This window comes from Halyomorpha halys, unplaced genomic scaffold (assembly GCF_000696795.3).
Source record: "Halyomorpha halys isolate HHAL.00 unplaced genomic scaffold, Hhal_1.1 Scaffold1675.1, whole genome shotgun sequence".
Taxonomy (NCBI): domain Eukaryota; kingdom Metazoa; phylum Arthropoda; class Insecta; order Hemiptera; family Pentatomidae; genus Halyomorpha; species Halyomorpha halys.
The window spans coordinates 102,407-123,588 of NW_027111646.1; the positions used below are offsets into that span (position 1 = coordinate 102,407).

The 21,182-nt window shown below is 30.0% G+C and overlaps 2 protein-coding genes across 4 annotated transcripts; one reads left to right on the top strand and one right to left on the bottom strand.

The window, feature by feature from the left end:
* Positions 1-3,536: 3,536 nt before the first annotated feature.
* Dhod (dihydroorotate dehydrogenase 2) lies at positions 3,537-10,410 on the bottom strand. 3 transcript variants are annotated; one of them, XM_014435767.3, is made up of 8 exons: positions 10,204-10,410; positions 9,920-10,129; positions 9,612-9,811; positions 7,990-8,175; positions 6,068-6,245; positions 4,251-4,404; positions 4,016-4,175; positions 3,537-3,837 (listed from the first exon to the last, which is right to left on the bottom strand). In XM_014435767.3, exons 1-8 carry the CDS (start codon positions 10,222-10,224, stop codon positions 3,735-3,737), a joined length of 1,212 nt encoding a protein of 403 aa, XP_014291253.1. In that variant the 5' UTR covers positions 10,225-10,410; the 3' UTR covers positions 3,537-3,734. The 3 variants fall into 3 exon arrangements, with proteins under 3 accessions (XP_014291253.1, XP_014291254.1, XP_014291255.1); XM_014435768.3 differs by lacking the exon at positions 10,204-10,410 and having other exon boundaries at positions 9,612-9,806; positions 9,920-10,103; XM_014435769.3 differs by lacking the exon at positions 10,204-10,410 and having other exon boundaries at positions 9,612-9,825; positions 9,920-10,055.
* Positions 10,411-14,291: 3,881 nt separating this feature from the next.
* On the top strand, positions 14,292-17,191 carry LOC106690351 (protein lethal(2)essential for life). Its single transcript, XM_014435764.2, has 3 exons — positions 14,292-14,422; positions 15,190-15,639; positions 16,866-17,191. Exons 2-3 carry the CDS (start codon positions 15,190-15,192, stop codon positions 16,986-16,988), a joined length of 573 nt encoding a protein of 190 aa, XP_014291250.1. The 5' UTR covers positions 14,292-14,422; the 3' UTR covers positions 16,989-17,191.
* The last annotated feature ends 3,991 nt before the right edge of the window (positions 17,192-21,182 follow it).

The following is a 21,182-nucleotide window of genomic DNA, read 5'->3' on the forward strand; positions in this document are numbered from 1 at the left end:
AAAGTATTCGGAATTTACTGAGATTTCTTTTTTGTTTAGTAGTTTATCTATAAGTTATTTCTTTTTTAGGAGTTGTTAACCTTGTTTTTTGTTTTGTTGTTTAACAAAACACTGAAAATATAGGTATAAAAAGATTCATAAATACAAATTAAATTAATGGAAAAATCATATTTTGAGTTTTAAAAATTTATTTGGAATATATAAATAATCGACCTGTACATTTTAGGCATTGATTTAACTAATTTAATAATTAGAATATCGTTGGGGTGTGGTCAAATTAAACTCAAATAGTAAATTATGTACTATTTTCATTTGACCTGTTTCGCCCAACGTTGCAGGGTTTCATCAGGGCTAAAAAAGATACAAACACTTAAGATAAGTCCAAAAAAAAAAAAGGGTTACACACGGTCAATCAGCAATCTTCCATAATTTAATAATTGTGTCTAATCCGTATTTGTTACTCTAAAGAATTAATTTTTCCATTATATATAATTTGAATATCTTATTTCATGATTTATTTTTATAGGTGGGCCTACAAACATTTAATTAAATGTTAAATTTAAATTTAATTAAGTGATTAGAGAGGTGTTTCCAAAACATGGGTAATTGTATAGCAAGCCCTAATAGATAACGAACTATGATAGTTCTTTTTGATATTTCTTATGACAGTTCCGGAGATAAAGTTTTTAAAAATCAATATCTCATAACGAAAAATTAGTAGTTAGTGAATTTCTCTTAGAAATTGTATTTTCAGGTACCATTATACATACAGATATCTATTAATGTGTCTGTACAAGTAGTTTAATGTAGTATACAGGTAGTTTATTACATTTTTCTTTGTAGGAGAAGCAGTTTTCATGATATTTGCCAAAATAAATTCACAAGATGTTGGTTTCTAGTTGTTGGGATAAAAAGTTTGGTTATGAAAAAATATCAGAAAATCATGAAACTTACAGATGTCTGTCAGTACTCACGTTAAAGCTAGTTCAATGTACTATACAGGTATTTTATAATGTTTATCTTCATATTAGTAGTTTTCATGATATTTGCCAAAATAAATTTACAAAATATTGATTTCTAATTGTTTATAAAAAATTTATGATTTATGAAAAAATATATCACAGAAACCATTAGGCCTACAGATGGATATAAGCATTCAAATTAAAGCTAGTTTAATGTACTATAAAATAGTTTATGACATTTATCTTCAAAGCAGTAGTAGTGTTTATGATATTTGTCAAAATTCACAGCATTTTGATTTCTCGATGTTTTGAAAAAAGGTTTGATTTATGAAACACTATATCTGAGGAACCATTATGCATTGAGATCTCTATTAGCACTCATAATAAAGGCATTTTAATGTAGTACAAAATAGTTCATATTGTCTATCTTCATGGCACTAACAGTTCTTGTATTTGCCAAAATTAATTCAATACTTTTTGATATTTTGAAAAAATGGTTTGGTTTATGAAATACTATATTAGAGGAACCATATGGTTATAAATATACCCAAGATATTAAATTTTTCTCGGTGACTCATCCGCTTTTAGATACATTTCCCTAGAAGAACTACAACAGTGTGTGCGTCTCTCCAAAAACAAAAAATCCCCAGGACTTGATCATATTATCTATGAGACATTTAAAAGCCTTACACCTGAGTGGGAACATTATATACTAAATTTATTTAACCTTGTAATGAACCAACGAAAAACATCCTCTTCCTTTGTCGAAATCAAAACTTCATTTGTAATTTAAGAAAGATGACATAAAATATACAGATAATTACCGTGGGATATCCTTAATAAATACTATGGCAAAATTATTTACTAATATCCTAGCAAGAAGACTTATATTATGGGCTGACTTTGAAAATATTTTCCCTGAAGAACAGGCAGGATTTAGAAGCAAGAGAGGCTGCATTGATCATATCTTTACCCTTAATGCACTGATAGGAATAAATTTCAAGACAAAAGGAAATTATCTATATACGGTGTTTATTGATCTGAAGAAGGCTTTTGATTCCATTAACCTCAACCTGCTGTGGGAAAAGTTTTTTGCACTTGGCCTTATTGGTAAAATAATTAGAATCATGAAGAGCTTGTATGGCAATGCTACAACCAAAATTTCAATAAATGGCCAACTAAGCGAAGAAATAGACGTAACTCTTGGGGAAAGAGTTCCTCTACAAGGGGAAAGCCTCAGTCCAGCACTCTTCATCCTCTTTTTGTCTGATATTATTCAGTTTTTCGAAGATAACGGAGCCACAGGAGTTAACATTGACCATAATCACGAAGCATTAATGTTATTGCTAGCAGACGACATAATCCTTCTAAGTAATAACTGGCATAGTGCGCAAAGAAATTTAAAGATCCTGCAGCAATACTGTGCAAATAACTCTCTAACCTTAAACGTGGAAAAGTCAAAAGTTCTTGTATTTCATAAATCACCCAAGTTAAAACACCTCAAACCACTTTATTCAAAAAAGTTAATAAAAAAAGGCTTCTGAACATTTTATACAAAAATCATCCATTGCTACCGCTAAAGTTTTGGAGCTAAACCCTGAGAAGAGGAAAGAGTGAATCATGGGAAACAAAGATGGCTTTATATGACCCAATGATCTCCTCAGTTCTCTTATATGCATCTGAAGTTTAAGCCTTAGATTTCTGGATGCTGTCGAAATTTCTCAAATGAAATTTATTAAATACCTATATGGATGGCCCAAGAATACCCCAAACTATATAGTTCAACCCAAAAAAGGAAAAAGTCCATTAAGTTCAAAAGTAATAACAAAGATCATCAACTACTGGTCCAAACTGTCATTAATGTCAGAAAAGAGACTCCCAAAACTATGTTTCAACAGACTAAGGATGCAAGGTGTAGAGAACCCTGATATAGAATACAACTGGCTCTCACAAGTTAATATGATAACCCACCAATATGGATGTAGAAATGAGTTCAATAGTTCATATGAAAACGGAATATTGAGACATAAAGCGATATTCTTCAAAAGATCTTGAACCAAAACTTCTGAACTGACATCAATAGAGCATTGAACTCAAACATTAACCCTATATCACTGTAATCACTCTGCAGTTTTAACCTACTAAAACCTGAAGCATATTTAACATATAGGTTAAATTAAAAAAAAAAATAAGGTGCATCAGCCAACTAAGAGTAGGAAACCCGGAACATATCAAACTACACCACAGAAGCAAAACCATCACTTTCAAGGCAAACGAACTGTGTCCATTCTGCAAAAATTATTTCAATAATGTGGTCAAAAGAGAAACAAAAATAGTTTACAACTATTTTCGTTTCTCTTTCGACTGCAACTCTGACCATCTCTTTATATTTAAATTTTTATATATATATACATATATATATAACATATAAAATGTTTACTTAGGAAAAAATTCACTATACAAAAATCAAAGACTAATTGTTAATGTGTTTATTTAAAAGTAACATATTTAAATTAATATGTTACTTTTAAATAAACACATCAACTTATAAAGCATCATTAGTAATATTTTATAAGTTGATGTGTTTATTTAAAAGTAACAATTTATAATAACAATTTCAATAAAATAAACTCTTGGTGCATAAACTAACACTGTACAAACAAAAACTCGATTCAAATACAAAAAATAGTACAAAGTAAATTGAATTTTCAATAATGATCAATAACAAAAACAAAAAAAATGCAGTAGCGAGGTCTATGTCATTCTGAAATTTCAATGTGGATCAGCCTTGGCATTCAGTTTCTCATTAACCTCTGACAAAAATGCTTTGTTTTCCACACCAACTGCTTCGCTAATGTTTTTAAATCCTTCGTTTCTATATATAACAAAAAACAAATAAATAGTAACTAATAAAACATAATAAAGCATCATTGAATTGTATCCTCAGAAATTTTAAAATAATGAAGTTTTATCACTGAATAATGTCAGATTATGTTAAAACTGATGTGTTTTAAAATTATCCAATACATTTTCAGTCAGTTTTATGAACTTACTCGAGTAATTGTGTAAGTTCTTTTTTAAGTCGAGTTATTCTCGGCGGCCCATGATACACAAAGGCAGTGTACAGCTGTACGAGGCTCGCTCCAGCTTTAATTTTCTCAAGAGCATCCTTACCAGTAAAAACGCCTCCTACACCGATGATAGGAATCTGACCTGGAAATGGAAACATAAAAACATAATTAGAAACTTTAAAATTTTTTTTCTCTCTCATATTAAAAGGAGACATACCTTTTGTAAGCTTATGCATTGTAGCGATCATGGAAGTTGAAGTTTTTGCAATAGGTGCACCGGAAAGTCCTCCTGCTTCTTTAGCAAGATCTTTCTCTAAGTCATCATAACGTGAGGTACTAGTGTTAGATATCACAAGGCCATCTACTTTGCACTGATTTCATGACAAAAAAAAAACAGTTAATAACAAGATTGTAAATTTTAAATATTAAAATTTAATAATAGTGAAAATTCTAAAATAAGATTAAAATAGCCACAATAAATTACCAAAATACCACAATTATCAAAAAATTATTGACAAATTATGTAGGAAAATTGAATCTTAAAAGGAATAATTTTTAAAATGATTATTAAGGTTACTTTTATAAATATCTTGTAAGGATTAGTTATTTAGGGTCATTACGTTATATTTGTCGGTTACGTTTTCAACTTTTTACTTTAACTTACCAAAATGTGGAATACATAGTAAGGAAAGAACAGCAATTGTACAGAATTTTGAATTCAAGTTTATGGCAGAAATACACGTTTTGAGGTCCTCTGAGTCGAAATGACCAAGTATTGTAGTAGATTATTTTTAAGAAATGATTTTCCCTAAATCGCACATTTATTGAATCAATTTATCTCATTTTTTTTTTTTTAATTTTCTCAAAAATGGCTCTAAAGATTTTCATTAAACTGAGCATATCAACGTACAATTAAAAGGCCTTTAACATCAGCCAGCTAACAATATATTCTTTTTTTTTTTTTCCCTCCGGCCAAGGCTCCTATTATACCTATACTGCCTAATCATGTATGGGGGTCAAAGTTTTTTATTTTGTGGGACCATCACTCAATGAAAAAGTCAATATCCCATGGGGGATTCGAACCAGCACTACTAATAGACATCAAATTGGTAAGACTGTGTCTTAACCACTGAGCTACTGGTGGCCCAACTAACTAAATGTTCTTATCCTCATTGAAACAGTCCGACAGGGCTTAAATAACGATTAATTATTAAAAAAAACTCCTCTGAAGTACCTTAAATTTTGTCTATTTGAAATAATTAACAACTTCACATTTTGCTTAGTAGTGAAAAACGGATAAATATAAACTATGAAAGGATTAAATAATTAACTTAAACTGATGAGGAAAAATATTTTTTCCAAGTCAAAAACATATTTATGGAAATTAAAGTAACAATATAGATATATTGTAAATTGTTGAAAAGCCAAAGATTTTAGGAAAAAATAATATTTAACATAGAAAGTCAAAGAAGGTGGTGGGGAGTGATGAAAACTGTGTAAATAAAACATCTGTTCCAACTCGAGTTTGACTGGTCTGATACTGTTCTCATGTCGACATAGTTATTAAATAATTACATTTTTAATTCCTCTTAACCAATATTTAAGCTTTTCAGTTGACAGGATGACTTATTATCATAAAATCATCTTAGTATTTTAAATATTGATTCAGTAACAATTCACCATCGAAGAAATAGTTATTTTAGTTAACTGTTATATATATTTATATTTCTGTCATACTTTTGCAAAAGAGAATTATGGAATAAGAAATATTATTATTTATGTTTGAATTGGAGTTTATCAATCTGGCAACTGAAAGGCTCATTTGGAATATTAGTATGGAAAATATTGTCACAGTGAATAATATAAAAATATCTTTTCTGAAACGAGCGAGGATTAATTTCAACTCAAAGTAGGGTGGCAAATGAAAGTTGTGTGATAGTGGGCATTACAGCAGATTTTTCATTCCTTAGAAAAAAATTTTTTTCTCAAATTATCCTACAAAAAACCCCAAAAACTATTAAAAAAAAAACATACTTGAGGCTTTGAGACAAGACCAGCAATGTCTTGAACCTGCTCTGTTGTGAGATCTGGAGCCAACTTGAGTAGCAGAGGAGGTCGAACAGATTGCTCATCCCTTACCTTCTTCAGTTTAGTTAACAATTCTTCGAGCTGTTCCTTACGTTGCCAATCTCGTAATCCTGGTGTGTTTGGACTATGCAGAACCAAATAGACAAAATATTAAACTAGGATTTACTATTAAAATGTATTATAATAATAGTCAATAGTATAAATAGTGATTTGCATATAATACAGTGCAACCTTTAAAAGCAGTTGAGAATCTTAAACACGCTCATTTACATCTTTGTCAGATAATAGACGAAATAATAAGCTACATATTCTAAATGTGGGAGAAAGAAGACAGAGATTATATTGTTTGTTCCAACAGGAAAACATCAGGTGAAAGCAAACAATATTTTATTGTGAAACATGCACAAATAAACCAGGTATGTATATTGGGAATTGCTTCAGACCATGCTGTAGAAAATTATAAGAAATATTTTCTTTTTTTTTATAAATGTGTGTTCTTCAATGTCCACAATTACATATAAACCAAATTTCATTATATGCCTTACTGGGTTCTCAAGTTTTACTATATAACAATGGGGTGTATAAAAAAAATCATTTTTTCAACCAAATATTTGTATTATTATTTCTTTAATATAAAATATAATTAACAATCAAAGTATAGTCCATTTTTATATACTGCCATTAGCCATCTGCTAGCCAATTGTTCTATTCCCATGCAGATACGATTCTTTGGGATGGCTGTCAATGAACTCTTGGACCGAACTTCAACTTCTGCAAAATTATCGAATTTTTTTTCTTAAGGGAAATGGACTATAGATCAAAACAAGGAGTAATCTGATAGTGCAAGGTCTGGACTATATGGTGAATGTGGCAGGAGTTCGAACTCATGAAGTTCTTTAAACTTTTTTTCACAAATTCGTAACCTCTTAGCCTGATTGCTGAGGAGTAAGTTCGTAAGAGACCCGTCTACTACTCTTTTCCACCTTCCCCATGGAGAGTAGATGGTGACTAACAGTATATTCCGACACATCATTCACTGGTAAGTTCGAGAGTACTTGTGGGTGGATTTGACCCAACAGCTTCCTGCAGAACCTCATCAATAGCCATTAATGGTCGCCTAGAGCCCTTCTTCCCTTCCAACATCATACCTCCACTGCTAAATTTTTCAAACCAATACCGCACACTACGCCAGTCAAGGACACCTTCCCCTACATATTTAATAATTTCATGAGTTGCTTTAGTGGCTGTAAAATTTTTTTCCAGTAATGTCTTAAAATTACAAGAAGTTCGTAGGACACTGTCATGTTTCTTCATTGAAACAAATAACTAAACTGAAGCTTTTTTTTGAAAACGTCGAATGGTATTAATCAAGCTTCGAGAATGGTCTAAAGGGATTATTAAGTATTAAACAGGAGTAAAATATTTACAGTCCTTCGAAATCTTGAATTTGATAAAACAGTCATTTTTTTTTATACACCCCATTATCTCAATTCCTGGGTGTACATTATCGCAAAATAGTGGTGCCTATTCGCAGGTAGTTCCAAAACGGTGCTAAGTGCAAAAGGTTAACTTATTTTACCTATCTTAAAACAAAAAGTTAAAACAGCGTAATAATAAGATTCATATTTAGATAATATAAAGATTTTTTCAAATTAGTTATTCAAAGAATTTATTTCTAAAATTATAATAATCTTTTCCATATGTAAAAATAAAATTGTTTGATGAATATTCGTCTTTCTTTTTCCAATTTTATCTTTTAAATAAATAATTAGTTGAATGAGGACAATATACAGTAGTTTTAGAAAGTTTTATTATTTTTCATTAAAATGATTCTGAAATATATTGATCAATTAAATAATAGTATCTACCTTGAAATATTGATAACTAAATAATCAGCATAAGGAGAAAAGAGCACAATCCCTTTTGCATAATCACCGACCGGATCAGTAGATTCTTTGTTCTTACCCAGATTTACACCTACCACGCCATACTCCTTCCGAGCAGATTTTACACGAGACAAAACAGCATCATGTCCTTCACTATTGAAACCATATCTAAAAAAATATATATATAAAAGAATATATATTATACAACAATTTCATATACAGAAAATCAATGGTATAACTCTTTCAGTGCCACAGGAGCAAAAGAATCACTAAGTTCTTTCGAATGGTCGAGGATGCAATCCATAGGGTCATTAGCTTAGTATATTCAAGGATTTATCTCCATTTTTTTCCAAAACATAATAAATTTTAAATTTGTCTAGAATTAATTATTCAGTTGAAAATTTAATTATATAATAATGATTGAAGTTATTTACCTCCCCTACATTGAGAGGAAATAAAAGTGTAAAGTGAACAAATATTAAATTATTTAAAAAATTATTATGTTAAATATTAAATCTAAAACTAATGATTTTTAAAAAAAATACTGCCTTCAAAATAAGAGTAATTTAGGAGACATAGTTACCAACAGTTATGAGATATTTTAACAAAATTATTTTTTAAGCCTGATCTATTGTCCCCAAAACATAATCTAATTTATACATTTATCGATACTGCAACTAAAAACAAATTTGTTATGAAAAAAAATTACAATAATTAATATATTATAAATTGATAAATAGTTCATTATATTAAATAAATTCTAAAGAAACTATGACTGTGTCGTCACGACATTGTCTGAGCCCACCTAACACAAAATAGAATGCAGTTTCGTTAAGTCCCACACAAGATGAAAAAAAAAAATTAAAATTTGTTAGTAACTATGACTCAATTCTAATAATAAAGATGCGATTTTCAATAATGTTATAAAATTCAATTGACAGATAAATGAATAAATAATTTATAGCCCTTAAAACATAACCTAATTTTTTTTTATAAATTAAATAAATAAATTTAATAATAAATAAGTATCAAAAACCAACGTAATGAAAATAATCGTTATAAGTGATGGATTTAGAAAATAAAGGGCTATATTTGCCTATATTACAATCCCGGTTATGTTAACCCCAAAAAATTAATTTACATAAATTAAATTTTTTATTTTATTTCTGCAAGCTTGGCTTTTCTATTAACAAATAACAATTGACAACAATGACAAAATAATCTTTAATATTCTGGGACACATATCAATATAATAATATTTATCTTTTCATTGTAACTCTGTTTAAACTCAAATCAAGAACGAAAATAGTCTAATATTTTTTAAACTTAAACTAAAAAATCACAAATATAAGTAGTTGCAATTCATATCTAGTAATTTAATATGTTCCATATAAATCATAAGAAACCTTTTTAAAATTTTGATAAATAATTTTATAATCTTTTAATAAAATAGAGATAACCATTTGAAATTATTTTTTAATAAACGTAGTAATGTTACTTTGATTATTAATTAAATAGTATATTCAGTCATTAAAATAAGTTAACAATTTATAAAATGAACATAGAACTAAGATGCTAAATTTCAAAGCATTTAATAAAATTACCTATTAATTATTGCTTTGTTCGAAGGTAGCCGAAAAACCCTTGGACGATCATTGCCTGCTTGTGGGAGAGGTGTTACGGACCCAACTTCAACAAAGCCAAAACCTATCTTCAATAGTCCATCTACAGCTTCGGCATCTTTATCGAACCCAGCAGCCATGCCAATGGGATTGCTGAACTCAAGATTCCATAATTTACTGTTCTAGAACATATTTGCTACACAGATAGAACAAATAGAAGTTATCAACTAAACCATTAATTCCAAAGTAACTAAACCTGAGTTAAACAACATAAGTTATAGTTTACTAACGAGTACTGGTTGGTCCACATATTTCGATCGAGGAATAAGGCCATATTTATTAACTTTAACAGCAAGTTTATGTGATAATTCTGGATCTAGTGTGTGAACCACTGGCAAAAGAACATTTTCATAAAATTTCTCATTGTGCTGGTAAATACATAGTCCAGAATAAGCGAAAGCACTTCCAGTGCATACAATAGCCAAAGATTTCAATTTGTTCTGAGAAAATAAATTAATTAAGAGGTAAAAATAATAATCAATCACACACTGCTATAATTAATAAAGAAAATTACCAATTGTTGACGCCCTGACATTTTGTATCAGACAGATAACACTTAATGTATTAAGACAGAATTATCAAAAAGCCATGTTGCTAAGATAAGGTAGGTAACCAAATGGTCAGGTTAGCAGCTGAGCCCAAACATGCATCCCTGTTTAAACGTCCAAACCGATAAACATTTTCGCCCAACGTATTAGCTAAAAAATACTTCCACGGCTAATTAAGTATTATTTTGGTAAATGTTTACTTATATATCTACATATATTGTACAATATATGTTGCAGCTAAAGTTATTTAATTTCAAACGTGAAGATTATCTTATTACTACAATGGGTTGATTATTGATTTCAACAGTTACCAGTTTATTTAAACAATTCTATTAATTTCATTAACAGTCACATTATGCGGCATTTGGCTGTAAAACACAGTATCTGACATTTATTGAGAATTGAAGTTTTGTGTTATATCAAATTCTTCAGGGCCGATTTAATGAATTTTTAGGAAATTTGTATTTTTAAAGGTATGAAGATGATATTAATTTATAGTATGTGACTCTTGATTTAAGATGAAACGTTGTGGATACGTATCAAATATTTCTTTTTTTCAGTTACCATGTTTTACGAAAGTGTGCCTCTTGTTTAACGAAACTGGCCACATTCATCGTGAAGATTTTTTCTTAAAAATAAAAGCTCCCTACTTTTGCCTTAATTCAGGCATTGATGACCCTTGGTAACTAGTAAATTATAACGCACAAAATCTTAGGAGTGAAAGTGAATAACAACCTAATACTGGTTCTACACGTTTGCTACTTGCCGTAAATCCAGGACTTGACAAATGCTTGATAAACAAAGGAAGCAACAAACTTCGTTATCCACACGTTTGTTTTGTTCTTTTGATTTCTTTCGGCTTTTGAATTCGATTTACTCCATTTTGTTTATAAGAAGGAAGAAAATAAAGAAAGTAGAAATGAAAGGAAACGTAAATGACAGCAATGTAGGTTGGAGATGATAAAAAATCAAATAAATAGTACTACATAACCTATAAATTTAAACTTTGTTCTAGATTTTTTATCAGAAACTTTTTAACTTAATAATCTAGACATATAATGTCTTCATAAATATATATTTGCGCTAGGCTAAATCCGAAATAAACTACTAAAGATTTGAAACAATGTATTTACACCAAATCGATAGAATCTTCTAAATATACAATCTTATACAAAAGTTAATAATTGAATCCAAAGGTTAGGGAAAGTATTTAAGTAATTAAAACACGGAGAGAGTATATACTCATCTGCAGGCAGTTCTAAAATAATGCAAACTGAAAACAAACATGTGGATAAAGCACAAGCGCCGTTTGATTTGTGCCCAAAAACCGACATTCGACAGGTCAGCCTTGGGTCGGTCGCAAATTCAGTCAATCCAAATAACGTCCTAAGTAACACGTTCACTCATGCGTGAATTTGTCAATGTTTGGCAAACTTGTAGAGACACCTTTCTATATCAAAAGTTGATATTCACCAAAATTAAAATCTGTACCGCTACAACCCATAAAGGGTCAGGAGTTCAGTACTTCTACTAGAGCAACGGTTGTGCAAGGAGGTTATTTGGTCAGAATCACGCTTGACCTCCAGATTTTTACCTAATTTAGGAGGCTGGGTAAACCCTAGGAGGGCTCCATAACCCACAGGAGTTGACCCAGGGCTATAGTGTAACTGAAAACAATTTTCTGCCCAGCCGGATTCGAACTCAGGTCCATAGAGTTAGTAGCCACGCGCCTTACTCCTGGGCTACTGCGTTCCCCTAATATTAACCTAAACCTTTTTTTATTCCACATCGCATTCTGTATTCGTTTATTAGTTTTATCATCTTTAGTATTTCCAAATATATTTTTAATAATAAAAGATATCAAAATAGTCTCAACCTTCTTTATTAAATGCCACTGAGAGATGCTACGTGTAAGAAGTTAGCTTTTAGTGGATCAGAAGATTCTATTGTACCATTTATAGCTTCTAATAATACATTTATGTATATTAAAATATATTATGTAGTTGTTATGTGTATGACATTTAAGTATATACTAAATATAGTACAAATATCAATATAGAGCGCTGGCCTGAAGACAGTAGTAGTTCACCTGAAATTGTATCATGCCTTGCGGTTTTGACGGCTGTAGTAGTTACGGTATAGGAAGCAGATGTGTAGTATGCCTCCCACCTCGCATGTGTGTGTGGAATCGCCAGTGTCGCATGGGTCCATCGGCTGAGGCCTGGGGCCCGCGATTTATAGGGCAGCCTAAATCCTGTCATCGATCTTGTGAATGTTAAATGTTTCAAGTATTTGTTATTATATAAATATTATATTAAATGATTGTTTATGTAGAACTTCCTATGTCTTAAAGTGCGTAGGTCCTCATATTGTTGAACGGGTGTTCCACGGTGAAGCAGAGGTTCCACGGTTGTTGGCACTAGTAGTAGAAAGTTTGTCACGCTTGCGCTGATAATAGCATTAACAATTTATCAAGAAAATCCTGATAGTGCAACAAATGTTCGGTTACACGATAACGGTGGCCACGGTTGCTTTCATTATTTCTATCACTATCAACATCACCATAGAACACCCACTTAACGTAGATAGTGATAGTAATAGGGATAGTGGAACCTATAGCAGACTTGGAGGAAGGAGCATAATGGAGGGGTAAGCTGTCAGAAAAAGTGATGCTAAAAAGGTAAGTAAGATGGACCAAGGGCGTGTTGAGGAGTAGGGGAAGAGTACGAGCACTCCTATTTCAATTTAGATTACAATAGCAGACATTCCTCTTAACCTCAACGTTAACCTTACTCTCGTGTGCGTGACCTGGCTTCACTTTTGCTTTGAGGGAGAGTACAATTATGCCGCTCTCCTAACTGCAACCCCCTATGGTATTATAACCTTACATTTGCTGTCGTACTATAGAGGTTTCTACGGCCTCCACACGTTTGTCAAACAATGAAAAATTCGCGCATGCGTGAGGCGTGTGGATGGGTTTCTTCAATTGGCTGGTACAAGTTGGTCTGAATTTGCGGCCAATCCAAGGCTGTCGGTTTTTGGGCACAAATCAAAGGGCGCTTGTGCTTTATCCACATGTTTGTTTTCAGTTTGTATTGTTTTAGAACTGCCAGCATATGAGTATTTATGCTCTCCGTGTTTTAATTACTTAAAGAATTTCTCGAACCTTTGGACTCATTAATTAACTGTTGTTTAAGATTGTGTAGTTTAAAATTTTATCGATTTAGGGAAAATACATTGTTTCAAATCTTGTTAATTAACTTTAACAGTTTATTTAATTAAGTGCAAATATATTTATGAGGACTTTTTATTTTTAAGGCAATCCACGTCGAAGGTGATTTTTGCCTAGTTATCAACAGGTGTCTAACCTATTCTAACCATGGTTTAGGGGTCAAGTTTTTCATTTTGTGGGACCGCTACTTAATGAAAAAAGTCAACGCCCCAAGGCCGGATTTTAACCGGCACCGCCCGTAGAACTTAGATCCATAGACTTGCACCTAACCCCTGAGCTACGGTGCGACCCTATCAAAACATTATAAGTCTAGGTAATTAAATAAAAAAGTTTCTGATAAAAATCCTAGAATGAAGATTGAATTTTTTAGGTTATATTGTACTGTTTATATGAATTTTTATCATACACAACCAACATTGTTGGTATTTGCGTTCCCTTTCACTTCGCATATCTTTATTTTATTCCCTTTCATGATGTAAATCTTCCTTTATTTATTCATTTAAGCTTCCTTTGTTTACCAAACATTTGTACAAGTACTTGGATTTGTTGCAAGTAGCAAACGTAAAGAACCAGCATAAGTATTTGCTTGATGATTGATAATCCTACCAATTATCTGCGCATACTAAACAAAGTTACTGCTACTATGATCTTCACCATGAGATTTCCGCTTACACCACGGCCCCCGCATGGGAGGGCGCCATGATTTTGCCCACCAAGTTCTAAGAGTGGAACGATAGTGGTATACCAGAATTTATATACCTCGCTTATTTATTTTTCAAAATCAGTACTACATATTAGTTAATTTTTTTTTTTTAATAGGATGATCAGAATACTTGATTTAATTGTAACAACGCAAATATTTAAAAGGCAACGACAACCGAATCTCGAGTATAGCGGAAACTTCTAGAACAACTGTTGCTATTGATCGGTTCTGCAATTCACTTCTTCTCAAAGTAAGTTCATAGTTTAAGATTTACTTTTTTTGAAAGTATTAGAGCAATTTTTATTTTATGCACTACCATATATATGTTCATATTCTATTATGAACTTTGACCTGATTAGGGGTTATTTTTAGTACCAAAATAACCATAATTGAGGCACTCAGTTTTGAAATATGGCACTTGACATTTATTTTGAAGTTGAGTTTTTTATGTCACGAGATTATTTATAGCTGATTTCATAGATTTTTTAAAAATTGTGTTCTTAAAAGAATCATGTTAATATTAAGTTATTGGGTTTCCTGATTGAAGTTAAAACTTTGTAATTAAATAACATTTTAACATTGTATAGGGTTCTATTTTTTAAGTTACCATGTTTTAGGATCAAGCTTCTCTATTAACTTTATTTCACAGGACATTTTATAATTTATTAAATAGTTGCCTAAAGTGATGATAAAATTACCAAATAAGCAAGAGTTTTTGGTATTGAACATTCCTTTAACCATCCAAGTTTTAAGTTTACTCACCGGATTTGTGGAAAATAGATGTTCATGGAACAGTACTAATATCATGTTTATTAATTTCTTATTTATTGATTTTATTATATGAACAAAATTATTGATTAAATAACATTATGCTTTTATTTTGAATTGTTTGTCATCTTTACTTTTGCTAGTTTGTATTTCAGAGTTAAGTCAAATTAAATATAGAATAAAAAAATATATACTATTATTGTATTTTTCCTTAAGAATAAATATATTAATTTATATTAATAATTTTAGATGTCACTGTTGCCACATTTGTTGAATGCTCTGATAGATGACTATCGACACCCATTACTCCATGATCAGCACTTTGGGTTGGGTCTTCTCAACGATGAAATACTTCAGCTTGCCCAAGGTCCAGTACTACCTGTCCCTCTGAGATCTGGTTATCTCCGTCCGTGGAGGAGTATGGCAGCAGGGGATTCTGGTGTTTCATCCTATGCGACTAGCAAAGATGAATTCAAGATTAATCTTGATGTACAACAGTTCAAGCCCAATGAGCTGAAAGTGAGTGTTGCTGACGGCTATCTTGTCATAGATGGCAAACATGATGAGAGATCAGACCAACACGGGTTAGTCTCCAGACAGTTCACTAGAAGATACAAAATTCCAGAAGAGGTTGATGAAACCAAATTGTCTTCTAACCTTTCTTCTGATGGTGTTTTATCTGTTTCTGCTCCAAAAATTGTAAGTAGTTTTATAAATTTGTAATATATTTGCATTTGTGAAACATAGTCACTTGTGCAGTGAATTAGGGATTTTGAAAATAGTTTGCTTAATTTAATATTTAGGTTAAGTTGTTTACACCTTATTTTGGAATAAATAACCCCATAGATTTTTTTTGTCCTTAAACTTAAAAATATTTGAATGGTTACACATCTTTTATTTACAAATCTTTTATTCTGGTTCATCGCTGTAAAAAGTGACGCTATCTGTTTCATTGTTAGTTTTATTCTTGATTTCCTCGTTTGTCATGCTTATCAGTTGAAAACATGTTACGCGGAAAGGATCCCTCAAATGTCTCCTGTATTTTAATAAAACATTTGCAGGTGAATTTTGGCCTTAAAAGATAAGGGAAATGTCAACATTGGGGTTAAAACAAATCAGGAACTTAGAGGGCAAAAATTTTATTTTATATCTGGTTCTGATCAAGGCCAAAAAACCATCATTAACTAAAAGTTTAGTATCTAATATAAATTTTAAAATTGCATTCATTGTAGTGATATTTTTTTTTGTGTGAGGATGGAAGAGGAAACTATTTTCTTAAAAACTGAACCTGAAACTCAGATTTTGCTACCCACCCTCTTAAACAGGTTCTTTTTAATTTTTCTGAAATATAAAAAAAGAAATTTTAATAAATTTGGGTAATTACACATTCTTTTTTGAGATTTATTCAAAATAGATTTGTTTTTCCTCTGCTTTACATGTACAGTGCAGGAGCCTAAAATTTTGTACTGATTAGCATCATAGTGTAAAGTGTTTAAAAATTGAATATTGAATAAGGTAGTGATAATGCAATGAAATTGACTTTTTATCATTGGTAGTTCTTCTGGCTGCAACATAGCTACAAAACATTTTATTTGTCTGTAAGAAAAAAAAGTCTTATGGTTGATACTAAGATACAGGAGGTATAACTTTGAGAGTGCTTAGGTATGATTTTATCTTTTGTCTGCCTAATGTATTTTTAAAATGAATTTATTTGATATAATTTCTTACCTAGTCACTGTCAACTTCTAAATGTTTTTATTATCAGTCTGTATCTGTTATTTCCAGCTTACATTGCTGATCATCTCATATAAATGTTAATGAATAATTTGATTGTTCCTTGTTAATTTAAATTTTATTTTATTTGCCTCTCGATTCAGGAAACATTACTTGAACATTTAACTAACCTATGTTTGTTGTTATTTCAGATAAAAAAAGAAATTGAGGGCCGAGAAATACCGATTATTCAAACAAACCAGCCAGCCTTAAAACAGTCAGTTGCTTCCCAGCAACAGGAAAAGAATAAACAAGAAGAAAAAATGGAATCTTAAAATCATAATTTTGTTTCCTTTTCTCAAGCTCTTCCTTCATTAGACTGAATCAGTAATTAATATTTATGGTTCTTTCATTGTTTCGATAGGATGTTATTTTGTTAAAATAAAACTTGCTGTAATAAGAGCACTATATTTTTGTAAAAAAGTTTATCGATTACATGTATTACAGGGAAACATAAGAATAAAAAAATTTCATCCTATTTTTGACCATTTTTATTCAATTAGTTTGGAATTTTTTAATCTTTTTATCTATTTTCAAGACTCTTGATCTAAAAAAAATAAATTTTTATGTTTTAGTATTTGTGAATATTTGTACACCTACTATTATATATATATTTTTTTAAATATTTATTTATTTAATACCAGATCGGCATGGTGGGGTGCCCTACATTGTTAGTGTAAGTTACATTTTTTTTAACAATTGATTATGGGGAAGGGGTATAGTCTCATACAAAAGACACCCCTAATTATATACAATGTTGTAGATAAAACAAAAAATTAAGATAAAATAAATACGTTAAAATAATAACTCTTACTAAAAGATAAAAGTAAAGTTAATAAAATAAATAAAAAATTACATTTATGGATTTAACAAAATAAATTACTGACTTTTAATGGAAAAAAAAAGAAAAAAAGTGAATTTATGAAAAAGATGAAGAGAATAAAGAAATTAAGATAAAATAAAATTTTAGAGTGACAATTACAGCACTGATAAATATAGAATTTATAACAGGATGTCCTGCAGCAGCCTGGGCTTCAGTCTTCGGATTGTGGTTGGGTTTCCCAAGTTGTAGGTTCCTTTAACTGTAAGTAACTGGGAGTGGAACTTAATGAACCTTTTTTGATGTAATCTTCTATTGTCTCTATTTGTAATTCCCGATACAATTCTTATGAATTTATTTTGATAATATATTGTAATTTTCCCTGTTTGTAAAGTATGCCGCTTCCCAGATTTCACAGCCATACATTAGCAGTGGCCTGAGAATTGTTTTAAAAATAAGAATAGCACTTTATGATTTTAATTAAGATATTCTGTTTAAAGAAGAATTCCCAAGTATCTTACTGTTTCACTGGCAGGACTACATTTTACATTTTTACCTTTGAGGATCAGTTCTGGTGGGGGTCTGAAAGTAAAAACTTTTGAAGTACATTTTTCAATGTTCAGACTAATCATCCGTTTATTGAAGTATTGTTCTAGTTCCTTAAGGTGACTTTGCAGATTATTCCTAGCTATTATGTCATCATGTTGAGAGAACACTGCTTTATCATCAGCAAACATAGAACTATTTGAATACGAGGATGGTTGGAGGCTGCAGTCAGTAAAAATTAACACTAATAAATGTAACTTATTTTATTTGTGCTGCCTCATCATAAACTTTTAGAAGTAGATTCATAATGATGTATTATTTAATTAGGTCCATGTTTCATCAATTAAATCAAATCAACCATTTGGAATTAATGTAATATATTAATATAATATAATATCTATATAGTAGATATATTATTTGTATCTATGTAGATGGTGAAAATATTGGAAATGCAAATTGTTAATTTGAAGAGGACATTGTAGCATTTATTTCGACATTTGACAAGTAAACAAAATATGTGAAGAAAATGAGATCATTATTCTATTAGATAATTTGAGTTTATATCGATTGAAGGGTGTAATTATTATATTGTATCATGTACATAAACGTAATTTTCTTTTAAAATGAGTAATTTTATGTATTAAATTGCATTTGGATGCATCTTATAAGTAAATAAAATATTCAAATCCATTTAAACAAGATTAGGGTATTTTTGTGATTTTAAATGTCACAATAATGGTTTATTATTAATATAATGTAATATAATTTTTAAAAAATTGTATTTTTTTTTCTCCTTTTTCTTTGCTTGCTAGAAGAAGTCACTGCTCACCTCAATGAAAATAAGTGAAAACAGCATTATAATATGTGAAAATGCATAAAACATTGAAATATTCATCTGTACTACTAAACTGAGGCTTGTAAAAAATTATATCATAATGTTTATTTTGAATAGAAATTCATGACCACCAAGTGACTAAACATTTTCTATTTAATGTAAATAATCTTGTAAAAAATACTAACTCTATAACTATATTTAAAATAATCGTCCAAGCTGTTTTAAAATTTGGAAGCGTATTTTTTTCTCAATTTTGGAGGATCATTAAATTAATCTTCAATGTGAAATTGTATTGTTATTACAATGATAGTTTATGCTATTGAAAAAAAATATTATGAATTTCAAGAAAATAATTGTTTATATACAAGCAAAAAGATTCAAGAAAGGTCTTAGCTTTTCAACACTGCATCTCTTCAGGTATTTCTGAACAATGATTAATTATTGTAAAAATATTTTCATTTAAATACATTTATAATTTTTGTTTTTAAATTCATTTATTATTTCTAAAGTGACCTCTTTTTACCATTCACTAATATATTTGTTAGTCTGAATCAACTTGGCTCTAATTTGTTTGGATTAGTGAGAGTCCGTTGTATATATTCACAGAAATTCAAAAAAGTATACTATAATTTACAGAATAATTTAAATAAAATATTTGGGTCTACCCATGATATTTCTATGAATTATTTGTATAAGGATGAATAAGGTACACTTATTTAAATTTATTATGCTATATAATTATTTATACATGTTAATAATGAATTAACATAATTTGGTAATGTTTGAGTATGTCACTTTACTACTAATAAAAAACTTATTAATGCATTTTAACTATTAAAACATAATGGAATTCTTAAGGAAAAGTTCAGTAACATAAAAGATTGGTAGTTGTGTATTAGGAATTACCTAAGTATGCTTTTTTACTTGGCTGTTGTTTATTTTGAAAGTAGGTTAGGGTTCTATCCTATGTTCTGTACAATATGTATTTCAAAACTATTACTGAGGAGTTTTGGAAAAAAAGTAGTTTTTACTTTAAATATGAAGGAAATGGTCGGAAGTGCAGTTAAAGAGAACAAAAAATAGTTAAAAACTATTTATTTGCAGAGCTTTTGCCCCACTTCGTTGAGCTTCAACAACTAAAAATATTTTGACATTGAAAGATGATAATATAAAAAAAAAAAAAATAAACTAAGGTAGGTTTAAAAATTATGTAAATATAAGTGAAAAGAAAATTCTTTACACATGAACAAAAAGAAGCAATAGATAAAAATAGTTATGAATCATGTAAAGTATTAGGTTTAAAATTAGCAGAAGATGTAATAACACCTTAAAATAGAGAAGTAAATATAAAAAATTAACCTACTAAAAGAACGAAAATTAAGGAAGTAAATTGATAATAAATAAAGGTCGAGAAAGATTTAATTTTTTTTCATATTTACTTTCCTATTTTTACATGTTATTACGTCTTCTGTTAATTTTAAACCTACTAGTTCACGTATTTTTTTTTTGTTGTGTATATACATATCATCATGGCAGAGGGAAGTTGTGGCTCCCCCCCTAGATTTTTGGAACCCTAGGAAAAAAAAAAAAGAAAAAGAAAATAGTGAACTTATTTGATAGATCATTTCTTTCTGGAAACATGCTATAATTAGTAACGTAACATTGTTGAGTTGACATCTTCAAGATTCACAAGATCACAACTGCACCTTTGAAGGGACAAGATGAATATACCTTGATTCTTTGGTAAAAAAGGTAAGATTCAATGAGCACAATTATTCGCCATATTCCTATTTCTAAAAATAATGGGGGAAATGAATAAAAAAAAAACCTTTTTTAGATTCCATTCTTCCTATTATAACTTATAGTTTGCTATTTTAAGAATCTCAGAATGTTTGTTATCATCTTATATGCACCATCGTAGAATAGGTGGTTAATATTTATGCCAGCAATCCCAGAAGGCTAATGTTCTCATAGAAAACCTCTTCATCACCTCTTATATATTTATATTTATTGTATGTATTTATGTACAATAATTAAGTTTATGCTCGATTTTCAATAATTTATTGTGTTTATAGCTAATGAAAATTTAAAAAGTAATGAACGAGGAGAAGATGGTTGGAGGTGCGGTCAATGAAAAACACAAATAAGTTATAAATAAAATATAAATAAATAACCTATTTTTAATGTGCCAACGTTTCGGCTAGAGTTTCTAGCCTTCTTCAGGGCTACAAACAGAACAAGATAACAACCACAGTAAGTATAGAAAAA

Excerpts from the sequence above, each read along its gene's own strand:
- Dhod (XM_014435767.3), bottom strand. The coding sequence starts at position 10,224 with ATGTCAGGGCGTCAACAATTG. Across the intron at positions 10,130-10,203 it reads TGTCAGGGCGTCAACAATTG|AACAAATTGAAATCTTTGGC; the intron begins GTAATTTTCTTT and ends TTATTTTCTCAG. Across the intron at positions 6,246-7,989 it reads TTAGTTATCAATATTTCAAG|TCCAAACACACCAGGATTAC; the intron begins GTAGATACTATT and ends GGTTCTGCATAG.
- LOC106690351 (XM_014435764.2), top strand. The coding sequence starts at position 15,190 with ATGTCACTGTTGCCACATTTGTTGAATGCTCTGATAGATGACTATCGA. Across the intron at positions 15,640-16,865 it reads CTGTTTCTGCTCCAAAAATT|ATAAAAAAAGAAATTGAGGG; the intron begins GTAAGTAGTTTT and ends TTGTTATTTCAG.